Raw genomic sequence first — 19,798 nt, 5'->3', positions numbered from 1 at the left:
GATTCCTCTTTTAATTAGCAGAGGTGCTGAAAGTGGAACTTTTGAAGATTTCTGAAGCACTGGCCTAGATTGTTAAACTAATAAAAGCGTGTGATTGCAGATTTTGTTGTTCTTTTTTTATTTAAAAATAGCAAGTTATTCAAACATTTACAGGATATGTGAACAAAAGATTCTATGCAACTGTTTTTCTGCAGCCTATACAGAAGAGAAAAGAAATATATTCATGTTATTTATGTTTTTTTCCTTTCGTTTTTTTACAAATCAGAGGTGAAACAAGAAAATGTATGTTGACAGTTCAAGTCCTCGGTTCTGCAAACCCTGATTTTTACCCGATGAGTTTTTCGTTGTGTGGTACAAGCGCGCGGTCCGTTCGCGTGGTGCACGTACACGCACGCCGACGTGTGCTCGTGTGTACACATACTAAATCATACTACACACACACACCAAAGTCTTGAGGATCTCCAGGTCTAGAGTGTTTCCACATTAGAATCCCATGGGTGGGCGGATGGACGCGGAGAGCTGGCAGGTGATTGGTTGTGACCCCTCCGGTCCGTTGGCCGTGTTTGTCTCTAGCGGGAACCCTGACCCGTGTCTCTACGCCGTCTTAATGCCCTCAAACCCACAGAACTTCCAGCGTTTCTCCAAACTCGCCCCGACACCTGTCAACTCCTGCTTGAATGTGCAGGGCAGCCGACCCAAAAGAGTCTCCACCTCTGTGGTGCTGATCTGAAACAACAAGGACATCGACTATTAGACCCGTCCAAAGTGTTCAAGTAGCTCTGAGACTTCTAGTGAAAATGCTTCAGTTTTTCCCATTTTAAAGGAATATTTAATTTGTACTGTATAGTGCTTTTCACAAAACAAATAGTCTGAAACCAGCTTTACAGAACTGGTGTTTCAATGATAAAGACTGCATTAAATCAAGAACATTATTGAATCACTTTCGAGCGCCAGTGAGGAGCCACAGATGTCTCTCTCAAGGAAAAAACTCCATCAATGGAGAGGTGTTGGAGAAAAACCTTAAAGGAAACAGACTCAGCTGGGGCTCAACGACTCCTAGCAACAAAATAATGTCATATGACAATAAAACACAGCTTTAAGATACTAACCAGTAACACATTTTGTTAAAAAGATGATATGATGCTATCCTTCAATGCATTACTAAGACAGTAAATATAGCTTGTGCTTGTTATGACTGCAGTATGTAGATAATACAAGTCCATCCACTGTTGGCATATTCAGGGTAAAATGCAAGTTAAGTTCATCTGACAGTTTTTGTGGCATAACATTGATTGCAACAGAACCAGTCTTAAATAGCAGAGGTATGTTTGTAGCAATAGCCAAAAATACATTGTATGGGTCAAAATTATCCATTTTTCTTTCATGCCAAAATCATTAGGATATTAAGTGAAGTTCCATAAAGATATTTTGTAAATTCCCTACTGTAAATATATCAAAATGTCATTCTTGATTAGTAATATGCATTGCTAAGAACTTCATTTGGACAACTTTAAAGGTGATTTTCTCAATATACTGATTTTTTTGCACCCTCAGATTGCAGATTTTCAAATAATTGTATCTTAGCCAAATATTGCCCTAACAAACCATACATAAATGAACAGCTTATTTATTCAGCTTTCAGATGATGTAGAAATCTCAATTTCAAAAAATTGACCCTTATGACTGGTTTTGTGGTCCTGGGTCACATCTAACTGTTTTTATAAAATGATATACCTCACATTTGAATGTGTTTTTTTGTTTGTTTTAAAGGAAATTAAGAATAAGCAGAAATTATGCGTGTATTATTTCTGTAATTATTCATCAGCATTATGCCACAAATGCTGCTGATGCCTGAATTATTGCTTTAATACTAATAATCAAGCCAGATCAACGTCACAAAATTACTTTTTTTTTGATTACTGACTTTGACGGGTGATGCAGAAAAAAATCCTATCTCTGTATTTTTTTGGCTGAATTGCGATATTAGGTTTATACCTGGATTAAATAAGGTGTATTTATAAGTTATATATCTGGATTATATATATATATATATATATATATATATAGAAGAGTTCGTCTGACGTTTTTCTTTAAAATGAGCATTTCTTTCTGGCTACTATGTATAGGTTTCTATGCAAGTACTGGTACTTCTGAATGGGTTAAGGCTGGGATTTAGCGCATTTTAAGTGAAAGTACTTGATGAACATATACTATGTGTGGAGCACATTTACTCAGTATTGTTATCTCATTTTTGACCAAGCTGGCTTTTAGAGCCTTTTGCATTGGAACTTTTCAATATAATACAAACCAAAAATGAAAAGAAATAAGCACAAAAGCACAGATTAATTGCATAATATTTTGATACTGTTACTGGTATCATATAACAGACTTACTTGCAGCTGTATTACACGGCTACACACAATACTCGATTCTAATTGGTCAGTCACCACATGACATCCGAGGTATGTTGTTCCCCGATTGCAACCGGTAAAACTAATAACACAGACTCATCCGGTTAACTGCAACCAGTGCTATTCACTTGCTATAATAATTCAAATCAATATTCTCTATACAATTATTTAATAATGCCATCCTATTATCGTGGAACCGGCTCTCTCGTTTCATACAAACGCAGATGCTGCCATTTTGCGATGACTGTAATGGATTGTAAATAACTAACAAACTGGTAAGATTTTAAAACAGTTTCATTTTAAATCAATGTCTTTTATCACCATAATTATTCATGTGGTGAAATGCTGTCAAGTTTGAACTTGCCACTTGCTAGCAACTTCTTTCTTTAAGAAAGTTTTGCATTCAAACATTTAAACTCAAATCAATATTTCATGTCTAATTATTTAGTTTTGTGGCAAGTAGCTGTGTAATAAGCAGGATAATGTACATCCAGCCGGTTGTTTGTTGCAAAATAAAGCCCTTTAGTCTTTGCGTTGGGCTGCTGATTATTCTGTCAAGCTTTATTCTGCGATAACAACCGGCTGGATGTACGTTATCCCGTATATTTTAGTCAAAATTATTGCACTCCTGTTCTATTGGACTCCGTCTGTTTGGCATGTGCATGTGTGCAGTGGCGCATGTTCATTTAAGTCCGTGAAGTTTAGCGGAGAATAGCACGTAGAAGGCTCATGCAATCCTGACAGCAAAATGGAAATATTTCTGTGACTTTCTAACATTTAAAGATGGTGAATATACCTGTGAAATGTAAGTTATGCACTGAGGAAAACAGCATATTTCTTGTTAAATAGTGCAAGTAGCATCTCTCTGTCAGCAGCACGTGCCTGTCAGAGCATCTGACGGGGCAAGCTGCTTTAAACTACATGTGTTAAATATGTGTTATTTTAAAGCCTTTAATATAAGTATGCCTCACGTTTAGGATAAACTGGGTTATTTACTTTACCACAGCAGCTCACTCTGTGTCCTCTGCTATTTTTCAGATCAAACTACTGTATATTAATATATCGGTATTGCCTCATACCATATTGTTTATAAAAAAAAATACATGATATATTATACAAACTTGAAATACTGCCTAGCCCTACTTTGAAATATTTCAGAATCTAAAATTCCTAAAACTTCACAGGTTTAAATATGATTTAGAATTTTTTATGTAGTTTCCGATTTTTGGGCCCCACTATATATATAAGTGCACCCTGAGTCTCAGAGCTCACATGTGATGTGAATTGTGTTCTTCACAGGAAACCCACTTGCAGCAGCTTATCGAGCGGCAGGCAGGGCGACGCGAACGGCGGTTTATCAATTAAACCTCCCACTGGAGTGCATTGTTTTTAGTGAAAACAAGCGGGAGTGTTGATGAAGATATGAAGGCATGTGTGCGCGGCGGAGAGCGAGAGCGTGGGCATCCACAGCCGGAGGGCTTCAACTCAAAACTGAAAAGATATAGAGGCTCATTTTCACTCTCCATCTGTAAGTGTAAATTAGTCACTGTGTGACAGCAAAAGGAGAGCGAGAGGGAGCGAGATAAAGCCTGAGAGATGAAGGAAAATAAAGAGTAATCAACACTGCGCTATAGTAAGATGAGCAGCTTTATTTCAGCATTAAACATTTTGGCAGGAAGAGCTTGAGGACTTTATTTGAGAACAGGAAGATGAAAACACACATGTGGGAAATGTGTGTGTGTGTGGGGGGGGGGTCCTGCTGTGAGCGTGAGAGCTGTGCTTTACACACCGTGAGCTCTTTCTGTCTGCTCAAGGGCCGTTTACTCAGCAGAACATTAGAATGGCAAGCAGATATTTCAGTGTGTGTGTGTGTGTGTGTGTGTGTGCAGGTGCTGTAAACAGCAGTAAATACATTCACTCTGAGTGAGTAGCCTATATGTGTGTGTCAAGGTTATAATCATTAACGAAAACTTTTATGAAGATGGAAAGTGAAAATAAAAATGATTTTGCTCTCTCTCTCCCTCTCTATATCTGTACATACACACACACAGACTACTGTGCAAGCGTTAGGCCATTAGTATATTCACCTACAAAAAAACATGTTTTTAAGCCAGTTATTTCTGTCTTTAGCTGTACTGTGTCAATAGGAAATATCAGTTTGCATTTCCAAACATTCTTTTCGCCATTAATTGTAATAATCCAGTGAGATTTTTGTATGTCTGGCAACAGCCAGTGCTACACACAGAGATCTGATCTCACCATCATCCAGTTTGTCTGGAATGACATGAAGAAACAGAACAAACTAAGACAGACCAAATTCCAGACTGACTCGAAGATGCTTCAAGAAACCTTCCTGAAAAAACTATGTGCAAGTGTGCCTTAGACAAAAGCTGTTTGAAACGCAAAGGGTGCTCACACCAAAGATGAATTTGATTTAGTTAATAGAAGTTAATTAATAAACAAGATATATTTAAGACATTATATTTAAAACCATCCTCATTTTATAGCGTTTTTACACAAGTGCCTAGAACTTTTCATAGTACTGTAGTTTGCAGGAAGGTTTCTTGAAGAGTATTAGAGACGTTGCCACAGTTCTTCTGGATTTAGTCTGTTTTTTTCTGATTCTTCATGTAATCTTAGACTGGATGATGACTGAGATCAGATTTCTGTGTGGAGCACTGGCTGTTATTCATACAGAAATCTCATTGGATTATTACAATTAATGGCAAAAGGAATGTTTGGAAATAATGTAAACTGATATTTTCCACTGACAAACTACAGCAAAATATAGAAATTACTGACTTAAAACCATTTTTTTTTTGGTAAAAATTTTGATGGCCTAAGACTTTTGCACAGTCTGAAGTACACTTTTTAAGTTGTAGCAGAGTTTTTTTTTTTTTTTTATTTGGGAAATTTTTCCTTTGTTTCATTCCAGAGCATAATAATCAAACAATAAGCCCAGTGAAGCCGTAGTTTACAGTGAATTTATAACAGCTAAGGGACGCTGTTAAAACTCCCTTACCTGTTATAAATTCACTGTAAACCACGGCTTCGTGGGGCTTACTACTTTTATAAAATGGTTATTCCATATGCATACTAAGGTTTCACAAAATAATACAGAGCAAATAAAGTGTAATGACATTAATAAAAACATTATACTACGGCCCGTTGAATGCTTGAATCTCATTGGCTGATGAACGTTCTGAAGGTATGCATTATATTCAGGGAACGCACGGCGAACGTAGTTCCAGGCAGCTCTCATTATTTTCCAAGAATTCTTCGGCCCATCGTCAATTATTCCTCACTTATTCTTCCGCCAAACAATGCAGTTCCTTAGAAACGGTTGTGGTTGCAACAAAGTGGTTGCTGAGCAACACACAGACATAAACAAAGGTTAATGTTTATAGAGTAATGTACAACCGCTTCGAATGCGGCTCAACCAATCAGAATCAAGGACTGGAACTATCCATTTTATAAGTAAGGGATAATCAGTGGTTTGCCGTGCATTAAAGGATTTTAAATGCACGACGCAGAGGCAAAGAACCACCCGATGCAAAGTGCATTTAAAATCCTTTAATGCACAGCAAGCAGTTGATTATCCCACTTCCCACTTCATCGGTCATTTGCCAAGTTATAGACAGTTAAAACTAGTATTCCTCTTGTGCAGCGCAATATTTGACCGAATGGATAAAAGTTACGGTTATTTTTGTTACGGCACTTAGCTCTAGCATTCTTCCTGCTTCAAATTAGACACAGAGATGAAATAGTGCGGTAAGATCATGTTTATTTGAATGAATTATATCATTTATTTAAATTAATTATCGAGAGAGAGAGAGTACAATCAGTTAATCACTTCAAAAACTGTGATTTTACCACCTTGTTGCTGAGGAATATAATCTAAATAAGTGATCTAGTATCTAGGCTACTTTATTAATAAAACTTGTGGGGAAGCATTGACATCAACTCTATGTGAGTGCGCAGCACTGTCTGTGATCTCTCTCTCTTTCTCTCTCTCAGTGTGTGCGTGTTTGTGTGTGAGTGATGTGTTGGTTAGTGTGCATCAATTAAAGCAGTGCATTAATATAGAACGGTGATTAAACTGACTTGGAACTACCTGTGCATTAAATGGTTTTACTGCAGACCTGCCAGCCAATCAGAATCCAGTATTCAGACAGACCATGTTCTTTCTACTCCAATACATGTCATAAAAACATATTATTCTTAGTCATTTTGAACAGAAAAAATGCAATCCCCTCTAACACAACAGTAATGTCCGATTTTTGAAAGAGCTGATTCCAGTAAACCAGCTGAACTGATTCACAAATCATTCAACTCATTCACGAATGGAATGGACATTTTGCAGCGGTTCCCAATTAAACAACTCAATGATTTAATGAGACAAATCTGAAAAGGAGCCAAGAACAGGGACATAGTCTGAGCTTGAATGTACATGTGATGGATGGTGCTAAACATAAGCTACTAATGCTGAATTTTAGTATTGATCATTGTAAATTAAAACCATATTTAGGTTATTTGTGAACTAAATCTGCATTTGTGTGTCACAATCTGTAAGAGGCAGGTTATTTTAGATCACACATCCTACCCACTGCTGTAGCTGTTTTAAATTATATAAAACGTATAAGTATGCATAGTGTTCCTTATAAAATGTTAACAGATTTTGCCCCATGTATTTTTATGGTATTTGTCACAACATATTTTTTCTTCATTTTTAAAATGCTACATGGAATATTTCTTAACTTGTTTGCAAACTTGAATTATCGGTAGCTTAAATTAATATATTAGTACATTCAAGTTCGGTGTTTTGGTAATGTATAAAAAGTTTTTGGTAATAAAAGTTAGCTTATTTGCAGATCAATACACATTAAATGTCTACACTTGCACTACATCTTTTCACTACGCTACATCTTTCTTATTAGTGCTGACTAATGACTAGTCTGACTACAGCCGGCTGGAATAAATGACACATGGGGTTCATCGATCAGAACTAATTAGTTGTAATACTTGAGTACATTACAAATGAAGTTCTTCTACTTCTACTAGAGTTATAGGGTATCTGTACTTTTACTCAAGCACTCGATTTGTGTACTTCATCCACCACTGATTTCACCGCTCCAAAAAAGAAAATAAGAGCTACTTTAGTTGATCCCAACAAGAAACACTTTTTTTGTCATGAACAGCACACACTTTGGCAAATCCTGCGATTAGCTGTTCTCCTGTGTGGGCCTTATGACTCAAGATGCTGAATCAAAAAGACTCTGGAGACGCCGGAGCGATGATAGTCACTATTTACTGCTAAATCTGACACATTTACGGCACATTTAATTGTCAGTAAGCACTGCAGCTGCATCCTTATAATAGTGACAAATAAAAACTTTACACATAAACTTCAAAGATATTACTGTTTCAAGTTGCAGTTTGTTTGATGAAGTGTGGTGTCTGTCATCATAGTAAGATGGAACGGCTGCTATAAAAAACAAAACCACTGAAGCAAAATAAAAAATAAAACTCCATCATTAGAAGTAAAAATAAAAGGAGTGAAATGTGTGTGTGTTTCGCACCTTAGTGTCCAGCCGCTGTAAATAGGAGCAGATATATTCAATGCTGGCTCCAAAAGGATGGACGTGAAGAAACGTTGAGATGATTCCTGTGGAAGCAAAGTCAAAGATGAATCACTGATAGACAGTGTTGGAAAGTAACACACTACTTTGTAATGCGTTACTGTAATTTGATTATTTTTTGTAACTTAATTAGTAATTTAACACGTTATAATTTCCAAATAAGTAATTAGAGCATAGTTACAAGCATGTGTTACCGCTGCGTTACATAATTGCCAACAGAATGTGTTTTTTTATCTACATTGTAAAAAGGGTGTTGGCTAGTAGGGATGTCACAATTCTAAATATAATATCGAACCGTTCGGTATGACATCCACGGTTCAACACGCGTCTGTGAATTGCGTTTTTTCGGTGTTGCATTTAAATAACTTCCTTGTTTTATTTCTCTCGGAATTTGCTGTATGTGTGCCCGCGATTTCACTTGCTGAAATGAGGAAACACCTCCTCACTTATATTTATAAAAGCAACACACGCAGAGCATCTTCCATTCTAATGACATGCAATGATAAGCCTTTTAAACCTGTTATCCAACAGGGTTATAAAAACTTGTTTTTAATTTACAACATCAGTCGAGTGTTTGAAAAAACTTCATTATGTGATCTGATGTGGATTCTTATCACAGAATGAGGCAGACAATAAATTCTATACACATATTCTATGTATGTCGATTAGCAATGGCTTATGAAAATACACAAGATGGCTTGAAGAACACAGACAAATCATATATTATTGCAGACGAGTGTTTATTGTCCTTACATTTCATCATTCAAAACGTTTAACGTTATATCTTGTTTTTATTCAGTTACAGCAATAGTGATGCCTTTATCCATATTAGAGAAGCTGGAACGGAACGTCATCAGTGTTATCTCTTTGACGCCTATGTGGATTTTCTGCACGAGGGCGCCCTCTGGCATCCAGTATGACTGTAACCCATTCTAGTTTGCGTAAAAATAAAAAAAATAATACCTCTCTCAAAAGAAAAATTAAGCAGACATATACTAAGCCACGCTTTTTCCAGTGTATAGAGGTTTACGGGGGTATTTTGTTAATTTGTTGCCAAAAAAAAAAAAAAAAAACACACTGAAGTGGCAAGATATTAAAACCGAACCGAAAACCGTGGTTAAAAACCGAGGTACGTATTGAACCGTCGACTAACTGTATTGTTGCATCCCTATTGGCTAGCACAAGTGACGTCCTCTATCTGAGACCTACTTTGACTGGTAAGCACCTGTGAGGCGGATACTACCAGTGAAAACAAAGTCAGCATGGAGAGAGGAAAGTACACATTCTGTAGTTGGAAATACAATCATTATTTTAAGTTTATTTCTGTCAAATGCAAGAACATTATTCATATCAATTAGAGGGGAAGAAAACCTTTTCAACCGTGAAAAACTCCATATCCAATTTAAAACACCTGACAGGGCAGCGCGGCACATTAAAACTTCCTGAGAACGTACAGAGTGTGGAGAGTAACTTCTATTGTCTTCACGTGACTGCAAATGATTTTATTCTATCGCATCCAGCACACACATGAGTCTCTGCCCACCCGCACTGGCCTAACAAGTCTTGTCCCGCACCGCTCTCTGTTGCGTCGAGTCCAGCGGGAGTGCAGGTCTCTAAAACAGAAAGTGGCGCGGGACAAGACTTGATGGGCGAGTGTGGGTGCGGGTGGGCAGAGACTCATGTGTGTGCGGGATGCGATAGAATAAAATAATTTATTTAATTTATAGAATAGAAATATCTAAACATAAAATATCTAAAACAAATGAATTGCTTTTCATGTATTGCACAAAAGCAACAAGAACAACTAACGTGTTCTACTTATAACACGTGTTTGCAGAGTTGAACAATGTTGATTTCTGGAATGCAGTGGACAATCAGAGAATCCACTCACTGCTCGAAATGCCGTGCATTCTGCAACCACGCACGCAGCAGCCTATTGCCTTTAGTTAAAAATAACAGTGGTTTGTGAATGTTTATGCTTTAATAACAAATATTTTATTGGGAGCGTTTATGCTGGGATGTTATGCAACACACAAACTTACTATTTCACATGGATATGCAGAAAAAAAGTTATGTAACTAGTAATGTAACTAATTACTTTTGAAATAAATTAATCAGAACGGTAATTTGATTACTTTTAAAAGAGTAATCAGTAATTTAATTACATTTTCAGAGTAACTTGCCCAACACTGCTGATAGATGTACCAGTCCAAAACCCTTTAGAAGCTCATAAATGACTGGTCTCAAACACTGCACAGCCAGCCAGTTTATTTCTACATAAACATGCAACCTCAATGCTACCTCAGATCTCGGCCCAAATGAGGTATCTAAAGAAGATAGAATAATTCTTGAACTGAGAGCATATGTACGAGGCCCCAAATTGCTAAGTAGGCAGCTCACTTGGTTTTGGAGCAGAGCACTACTGCATCAGCAATTGATATTTCCAGGCGCTGATTTGCAAATGATTCCAAGCACTTGAGTTGTTTTCCCTGAAGTGGATGTCCTCGTCGGCTAACTCTTCCTCTTGAACTTTCTAAATGATTATGAGTGTTTAATTGCAGTTTTGATGCTGTTTGGCATAATCAAGGCTGTTCTTCGGCCTTCGGAGTGCTTCATTCATACTCAAACATATGGAATAACAATAACGGCTGCTATTAGCACTTCTGGCTTAAATGCGATAGGTGCGTGCTGATAACTCAATTATGCTGAACGCATTATGGTCTGGTCAGGAAAGCAAAGAAGCTCTCCGGAGAGAAGCGCACAGGTGCCGCACAGTCAATAATCCATTAGTCTTGATGGACTATAGATATAGTTTATATATTATACATGGTTTTATTGCAGTGTGTTTGGATTACCACGTCTTTCCATTTACACACATTGATTCAAAGCCAAACACTGTTAGGTGAAAGAAACTGGACCTTTTTAGAATGTAACACAATGTTTCATTAATTCACACATGTCTGCTAGAAGATATAATGCTGTCTGTGCTTAAACAAACTCCTGAGCCGGCAGCTGTGCTGGGGACTTCACTCAAAACTGAAAATCTGCCATTATTTACTCTACCTCATGTCATGTAAACCTGTGTGATGTGCTTTTTTCCAGGAAAAACAAAATGAGAAGTTTAGCAGAGACTGAAAAATCAGCAGTGAACAGATGCTGTAAACCTTTCAAAAATGACAGAAAGCATCATAAAAGTAGCTTGAGGCTACATTTCAGTAATTCATTTCCTTGCAGGAACAAATTCCTAATTTGTGGCCATGATATCTTATGTTTATTTTTGTTTTTCATTTTTGTTTTTCATTTTTGAGCTGGACAGCATCCATTCCTATTCACAATTCATTGTATGGAAAAAAAGCAGTGTGAATATTAAAATAAGGCAAAAGTTAAACAGGCTTGGAGCAAATAGTAATTCTTCACATTTATATAGAGTTTTCCGGGTCCCACAAACACAGCGGCTATATGATTCAGTTAGAGTAGACTGATGTTGGTAGAACATCATTGAAGTGGGGATTATTAGGAGACCATGATGGATAGAGGTCAACAGAAGAAATCTGCCCCGGACAAAAGAGTTAGACCCCTACTATTACCCAGAAACACCTTGGGGAGAAAAAAATTATACTAATTTTTTTCCTCCTCCCCAAAATAGAAGTTTTTTTAACCTTTGGACAAAAGTGTCATATTGGATACATCAGGTTTTCCTGATAAGGCCATAATTGAGGAACATTTTTTCATCAGGCCATAACTGAGGAAAATATACAAATTGGTGCGGATACTACTATTTTTTTGGTCAAAAATATAAAGTTTGCAGCATAGAATCTTTAAAATATGTTTTACACACGGGTCTCTACATTTCCATGCCCCTAAACATGACGTGGCACAAAACAAAGCGTGATTGGTTGCTTTGCCAGTCAGTCATATGGCCTCTTGGACAGGCCTTGGCCATTCAAAGCTGCCAGGGTTTCCAGACCTTCTGCCATCAGTCTGAAGATCTGGCTACACAAGACTAGCACAGCGCATATGTTCTATGTCATCCGCCCGAAACGGCTTGCACTTATAACAGTTAGCGGAAGCTAGAGAAAAGTGATTATGATGTTTTAAATATAGATATTTTTCTTACAAAAATGCATCAATTTGCTATAGGAGGCCTTTATTCACCCCCCGAGCAATGTGAGGCACCTTTTATTATGGATGCACTTTATTGGACTTCTTTTGGACTGTTGAATAGAAACACCCGACCACAGCCATTCTAAAGCTTGAAACAGCCAGGACAATTTTTAATACAACTCTGATTAGATTCGACTGAAAGAACAAAGTCATATACACCTAGGATGCCTAGAGGGTAGAGAGTAAAACATGGGCTAATTTTCATTTTTGGGCGACCTAACCCTTTAATTTAACCTCCATTTATCATCCTCACTATATCGTGGAATTAGCACACACACAGACTGCAGAGGAGAGCAGTGAGTGACCGTGGATGAAGGATATCAAACCGCCTGTGCCTAAAGATTAGAAAAGCTCAGATGCTGTCATGTGCTCCTCTCAGCTTTCAAAAACACATTTGATTTGCAACAAGAAAGCACTATCGCAACGCACATTTTAAGTGCGTTATGTCTGGATGCGAGCTTGGTGTCTTCCCCCGTTAGTTCTGACAGGAGCTCCTCCTCAAACACAGCATGAGCTAAAACACATCTGATGGAACGAAAGAGGCTGACGGAGGACTCGTGGAAAGAGGAGCATCCACTCCGCTAGAGCTTACTAAAGGTGCTTTCTTCATCAGAGAGCAATGTGCCGGACAACAGCTCGCTCAGCACTCTTTCCGGTCACTGGACTGGCAAATAAGCCAAATAAAATACGAATAAAACCCTGGCAAACATGCTGTGCCAAGCCAATTACACATGCAGAGAATGCCGGCTGTTCTTCACTACACACGTCCCACAACTGGATTATATCTAGCTCTTATGACAATCAATTTCTCATTCTGAAAACCTGAAAATGTTTTTGGCATAAACAAATGTTCACTCAGGATCACTGAATGATTGAAAATCAGACACGTAACCGCCTCTCCACTTTGTGGCCACAGTACCACCTCAGGGTGTGCATTCATTCGTTTTTAATAATTCAACCGTCCAGAGTCAATTATTTCCTCTTTTCTGGCTGTTTCTCAAAATATAGGGAGCTGTCTACCTAGACAGAGTTTTGGCCATCGATTTTGGCAGCCTCTCTCTCACGCACGCACACCCTGGCTGTGCTGCGGATGACATGTTAAAGTTCCTCATTAAAAAGCATCCGAGGTGACTCATTTGAGACTCATTTGGTCAGGCAATTAACACCTGCACCCTAGTAGACATAGCTGTGGATGAAGAAAATAATGAGAAGAGGGTTTTTTTTTTTTTACAGTCTTGTGTCTGATTAGATAAAGTGTGAAAAGAGCTTCAGTTGCCTGTCGTGCCGCCCCGTGACACTCACCCACGAGCAGAGCTTCTCTCTCTGACTTCACCGGGCTGGGAGGCCCTTTCTCTGGCAGGCTCTCCTTCTCCTGGCTGCAGGACACCACGGCCGCCGCCGCCGCCTCCTACGGCAGGAAATAACAACAAAAAAGAAAGTTGTTTTCTTCTCGCAGGCCCTCTGCCCCTCCCCTCATTACCCCGGCCCTCTGACGGGTCTGCAATCTCCTCGCCCAGTTGTGTCAGAGTGATTTATCCCACGACAAATAAAGTTCTCCTGCGCTCGATTGGCCTGTAATGATCTGTCATGTTCTGCGAGAGGATGGAGGAGGGGAAATGGGACAACAGAACAGGGTGTAGGGTGATGCACAGAAAGGAAAAGAGCAACAGAGTGGAAGGAACAAAAGGCCGGAGCAGAATAATAGACACTTTCTGCGATTAGGCTGCAAAATAGGCCCTGAAAGTTTCTTTTTTCAGTGAATGGTCAGTGAATGGAGGTGCTTAACTTTTAGTCAAACTAACATCACATGAGCCTTTATTTTATAATAATTTTCTATATGGTTTGCAATTTTAAATAATATTTTTAATGTTAAATAAACATTAAAAATACATACACATTTTTATCATTTAAAATAACATCTAACTTATTTAAAATACAATAAAATGCATAATATAAGGATATTATAAAAATACAAATACTACGGCGTGTTATGCAGCACAACGGTTTTCAACATTGATAATAGTAAATGTTTCTTAAGCAGCAAATTAGCATATTAGGATGATTTCTGAAGGATCATGTGACACTGAAGACTGGAGTGATGGTGCTGAAAATTCAGCTTTGATGACAAAAAATATTTAGATTTTAATATATTCACATAGAAAACAGTTATTGAGATATTTCTCTATAGATAGATAAATAAATAGATAGAGTTTGAATTTTTAGAATTTAGAATTTTAAGAATTTTGAATGTTTTGAATTTTGAATTTTAAATGTAGCCTTGGTGAAAATAGCAGACTTTTTTCAAAATCTTTTGAACAGTGCTGTATATACCACCAATTTTTATTATATAAAATAAAAACTAACTTATCATTTAAAATAAAATAAAATGCATAATATAATGCTATTATAAAAAAAAATACAAAGACTATGGTTTATTATGCAGCACAACTCTTTTCAACATTGATAGACGTACATTTTTTTTAAGCAGCAAATCAGCATGTTAGAATAATTTCTAAAGGATATTTTAATATTTCTCTCTAGATAGATAGATAGACAGATAGACAGAGTTCTAAATGCTTTTTAAATGCTGAATGTAACTGTTTGATTTTTTCTTTTTGAATTTTGAATTTTTTGAAATTAGATTTTTTTGAACTTTAAATTCCAAATGTAACCTTGGTGAAAATAACAGACTTTAAAAATATCTTTTGAACAGTAGTGTATATAACATCAAGAAGTCAAAAAAAAAAAAAAAAAAAAAAAGAGAGAGTGACAAGCCAAATTCACCATTTTACAATGGATCTAGACATTTGATGTGTTTAAAAATCATAGAAGGCTAATTTTATATATGTGAACATGGACCACAAAACCAGTCATAAGGGTCAATTTTTTAAAATCGAGATTTAAACATCATAGGAAATCTGAATAAATAAGCTTTCCATTGATGTACGGTTTGTTAGGATAGGACAATATTTGGTGAGATACAACTATTTGAAAGTGTGGAATCTGAGGGTGCATATGCATTTTACTAATTTACAAAATATCTTTATGGAACATGACCTTTACTTAATATCCTAATGATTTTTGGCATAAAAGAAAAATCGATCATTTTGACCCATACAGTGTATTGTTGGCTATTGCTACAAATATACCTGTGCTACTTTCGACTGGTTTTGTGGTCCATGGTCACATATATTAGTTAACTAACATATTCATCTCAGCCAAAGCACACCGAAGTGTACCATACTCATGGAATGTGCTACAGGCAAGGTGCGATGAGGAGTCAGAGACGGAGAGCGGCGTCTCCCACTTACATTGGCGTGATTGGCGCTTTCATCGCCTCCTCTGTCCTCCTGCTTGGTCGTCTCCAGCTAGTCAATTAAAAGAAAGAGAGCGCTGTCAGCAAGTAATATGTCACATGCTCACACTCACACACGGCTTTACACGGGAAAACTGAAGGACGCGGGACACACCGCGGGGCAGGAAGCGGAATCACAGGCCCGACACGACGAGAGCTGAAGGTCAGGTTTGCAAATGGATTTCTCTAAATGCCAAATAAGCAGCAAAGCTCCGAAGCATTTGTCCTGCTCAATGAAACTCTAATGAAGCGCAGCGTAATCGCAGAGTGAAGGCAGCCGTTTCAAGCCGCTCTGCTGAGATTAGTAACGCAACCTGATGCTGACGGAATATTTAGTGGCGTTTGCCAAGGCAAGCATCACTTTTGTTATTGCTCATGCTTATGGTTAGGGATTTGAACAAACGCCAAATCCATGTATTAAACTTTGGATTAGCACCATCTGGACTACGTACATACATGAAAGATATCTCAAATCACGCGGCTTGTCGGGGTGAGGCGCTTTATTACTTTTCTAAGTGATCTGATTTGCGATCCTCGCCTAGCTATGATAAAACAGGTGAAGAAATCCCATGAAAGACCCAAGCCATATCTAGATACCAGAATATTTTAAAGGCTCTGTCTGGCTTTTTTTGTAACTTGCGGCCGCATATAGAGGGCCCCGAGGGCACCCGAGTATAATAATAATAATAAAAAATCATGAATATATTGTTTGGCCAACGGCAAGTTTTAGAGGTTCAAGCACCAATGACATTTTCTTCAGAAAATGTAAACGCTTTGTATTATAAAGTGGATCGCTTCAGCTCTGAATCTGATTTAAAGCTTTCTTGAAATAGCCAATATACAGTATGTACACTTGTGAGCACATCAGTGGAATATTTGTATAAAAAATAAAAATAAAAATAATAATAATAAATAAAACAAAATAGTAGGCTAAAAAGCTAAATTACTTAAAGGAAAATGTTTATTTTGATTCTTGTAATTAATGCATAATCTTTTAATTATTAAATAAATAATAACAATTTTTTTTAGTAAAAACCACTTCAGATGCATCACCTCTCTTTCAAGGGGGTCATAGTACAAAAATAATAAATAAATATTTAATTAAAACTGATGACAACATGTTTTTTCAAAGGGGCCCTAGCATACAAAATAAATAAATAAATTTGTAATAATAATAATAATAATAATAATAATAATAATAATAAAAGTTGTTTCAAGGGTGTCCTAGTCCACAAAAAGAAATAATTAAATATATAAATATTTAATAAATAACAACAAGAAGTTGTTTCAAGAGGATCCTAGCATACAAAAGTAATACATAAATATGTAAATATTTAATAAATAATAATAATTTGTGTCAAGGGTGTTCTAGGGGGTGTTTCATAAAACAAGTTTACCAAATAAGCCAGGCGTTTTTCAGTTACACAAAACATAATAAAATAAATATTTAATAAATAATAATAAGTTGTTTCAAAGGGGTCTTAGTACAAACACACACAAAAATAAATAAATAATTTAAATAATAATAATAATAATACATTGCAATTTACCATACATTTGCGTCGTGGTTTACTGCTTTTTAATGCAGCGAGCGGATTTGGGACGGCGCACAAAACTCTTTGACAGATACCCTAGGATTCTAGAAAAATTATTAATGAAGTTTATCACAGTGATAGACGGAAGAGCAAACACTGAGACACACACGTACGGGCTGATGTATGACATACACAACACATTCATCTAGCAGAAAACAATAAACTTCTCTCACAAGCGATGGGCACAGATCTATAGGAGGAATTGCTGCGTTAAAATTGATTTTCATTTCTTCCATTAATGAGTCTGTCTCAGGTGATTCATCAATGCACACGCTGATGCCTTGAACTCTCCTTCAGCATGGATCAGTGGCGGCGAGATAAATTCCACCGCAGAGTGCCAATCAAACCAGAGCCGCTGCTGTACCACATGCAGACATTTCTCCTTCTCTCCCTGCTCTGAATTATGAGTAGCCGACCAACCATTTCCAAAATGATTAGTCTTGGAGGTGATAAAACCCAAACTTAACCTAAAACGATCCGCTCCACGCTACCAGATAAGGAAAAGCGCGATAACAACATCTGTCTGTACAAGATAACAGGCTATCAAATTTGGGGCGTGCGTCGTTTAGCCTTCTCAAATCGTCATTATCTTTTGGAAGTTAAATTTGAAACTCAATCTGATTTAAATGTCACTTTTCCTAAGTTTCATACATGAATGAACAGTTTCTCGCTCGTTCGTTTGGAACGGTCCCCTAAGCAACACAGTCACCAGGTTTTCCCGAATAAGAGCTCCGCTGAAGACAGCGATGGTGACACGCGGTTAATTGAAAGCGGCTTGTTCTAGCCGCTGGTGTGGCGTGTTGCTGGAGCTACAGAGCTGCCATTAGTTTTCATTAGCGTCTGCTGCCGCGCTTGGGAATACTGAAGAGCTGAACGCTTCAAGAACACCAAACAGAAGACTGTTTTGCATTTCCTGTTCTGATTTTGAGGAACAATCTTTAGAATTTGGTGCGTGGGCATCATCAACATAATCTACATATGAACGGTGTGGAGTGGAAGGTGCACGAGTTTGCAAGGAGCATTTGTCTCTCACTTCAAGACTGCGTGATCCCACACATCAAGAGCATAACACACCAATATGACAATGCAAATGTGCATGTCAACACAAATTCATCAAGTATTCAATTTAGTGTTAACAGACAATTAACAGTCAGAATATAAAAAAAAAAGACTTTGAAGTGTGAAATCTTATTAGAAAGTAACTATATACATACTACCGTGCTGTTTTACATTATAATTCTATGGAGTAAACCGTGTTTTCAAAAAAGTCCTGAGCGCTTTTTTAAATGCCACCGCCGGCGTCTTTTTCTGCAGCTCAGAGCGTCTTTTCAAGTTGAAAAAAGTTCAACTTTTCTGAAAGAAACGCCCTACGTCAAGCGCCTTTTTGACAGCTGACCAATGACAAGCGAGTAGGCAGAACTGACGTTTCCATAACAACAAGAACAAGAAAAAAAATGGAGAAGGTGCCGGTAGATAGACTTTTATTTTATTGCTGTAAACAGATTCTCCTTCCCGTTAACTTCAAAAACCAACATGAACGCCGTTGCGCTTCGGGAGTCTCTTTTTCGAGTCCCGGCTCGCAGATCCTTTCCGATCCCGTACCCCCTCTCTCTCTCTCCCTCTCTCTCCCACTTCGCTTCCTGTCTAAATACTATCAAATAAAGGGCAAAAATGCCAAAAAATGAAAAAATAAAGCACAAGAGCGAGCGTCTATTTTCTCGACATTCATACTGTTGCAGCTGTTGTTATAGCAACAAAAGATGCCCTCGGCTGCAACGCTGCCAGATTTTTATTTTTTTACTAAAAAGCGCCCTTGTCAACTTTTGCTCATCAAGACTGCATTTATTTGATCAAAAATAGAGAAAAAAACACAATAATACTGCAAAATGTTATTACAATATAAAATAATGTTTTTTATTTTAATATACTTTAAAGTGTAATTTATTCCTGTGATGCAAAGCTGAATTTTCATCAGCTGTTACTCCATTCTTAAAGGGGTCATCGGATGCAAAGTTCACTTTTACATGTTGTTTGAACATTAATGTGTGTTGGCAGTGTATGTACAAATCTACCCTGTAATGATAAAAATCCATGCAGTGGTTTTAATTAATCAGTAAAAGTAATATTCCCTTTTTCAAATCGAGCCGTTCTCAGATGCCTGTCGTTGTGGCGTCACACCCACAGAGGCCGCTCCCACAATAGTTGATTGACATGAGCGTTTTACCTCAGATCAGCTGTGACAGTCCAACCTCTTCTGTTTCGATCCGGAGCAGGGATGTAAGTTAGACAAGAATATCTCCGATTGAGCGATTGAGGTGTTGTGTTGCTGGATGTAATGATGAACATAGTGGTCGTCATTTACTCCCGACATCTGAGCTGCTGAAGATGCAGTAGATTACATTTGTTTGTTAAGGGAATGCGCCTCTCAATGTACATATATCCGTCTATGTTCGCGCAAATCATTCATGATCCAGCTTCACTTACAGCAGAAGTGAGTATAAGAGTTTTTTTTTTTTATGAATTTTTGCGATTGCCTTTCCTAATAATGTGCTAGTTAGCAAGTTACCGGCTAAACACGGCTAATGCGGCTAAAGTAAACAGGCTCGTCACTCCACAGAGAGAAGAGAGGGGCGG

At 37.5% G+C, this 19,798-nt stretch overlaps 1 protein-coding gene across 9 annotated transcripts in view; it reads right to left on the bottom strand.

The window, feature by feature from the left end:
• Positions 1-19,798, bottom strand: part of enox2 (ecto-NOX disulfide-thiol exchanger 2) — a 248,229-nt gene continuing 228,431 nt past the window's right edge. For 3 of the 9 annotated variants that reach the window (XM_051127055.1, XM_051127054.1, XM_051127056.1), the window contains 4 exons: positions 15,526-15,582; positions 13,517-13,622; positions 7,991-8,076; positions 3-726 (listed from right to left, as the gene is read on the bottom strand). In XM_051127055.1, coding sequence (XP_050983012.1) covers positions 595-726; positions 7,991-8,076; positions 13,517-13,622; positions 15,526-15,582 — 381 coding nt within the window. In that variant the 3' untranslated portion in view covers positions 3-594. Of the gene's footprint in view, positions 727-7,990; positions 8,077-13,516; positions 13,623-15,525; positions 15,583-19,798 lie in introns of all 9 variants that reach the window. The other 6 variants (XM_051127060.1, XM_051127059.1, XM_051127058.1 and 3 more) reach the window with 3 other exon arrangements.

This window comes from Labeo rohita, chromosome 14, assembly GCF_022985175.1.
Source record: "Labeo rohita strain BAU-BD-2019 chromosome 14, IGBB_LRoh.1.0, whole genome shotgun sequence".
Taxonomy (NCBI): domain Eukaryota; kingdom Metazoa; phylum Chordata; class Actinopteri; order Cypriniformes; family Cyprinidae; genus Labeo; species Labeo rohita.
Note: the sequence above shows the minus strand (reverse complement) of the source record. Positions and strands in the feature narration are given on the sequence as shown.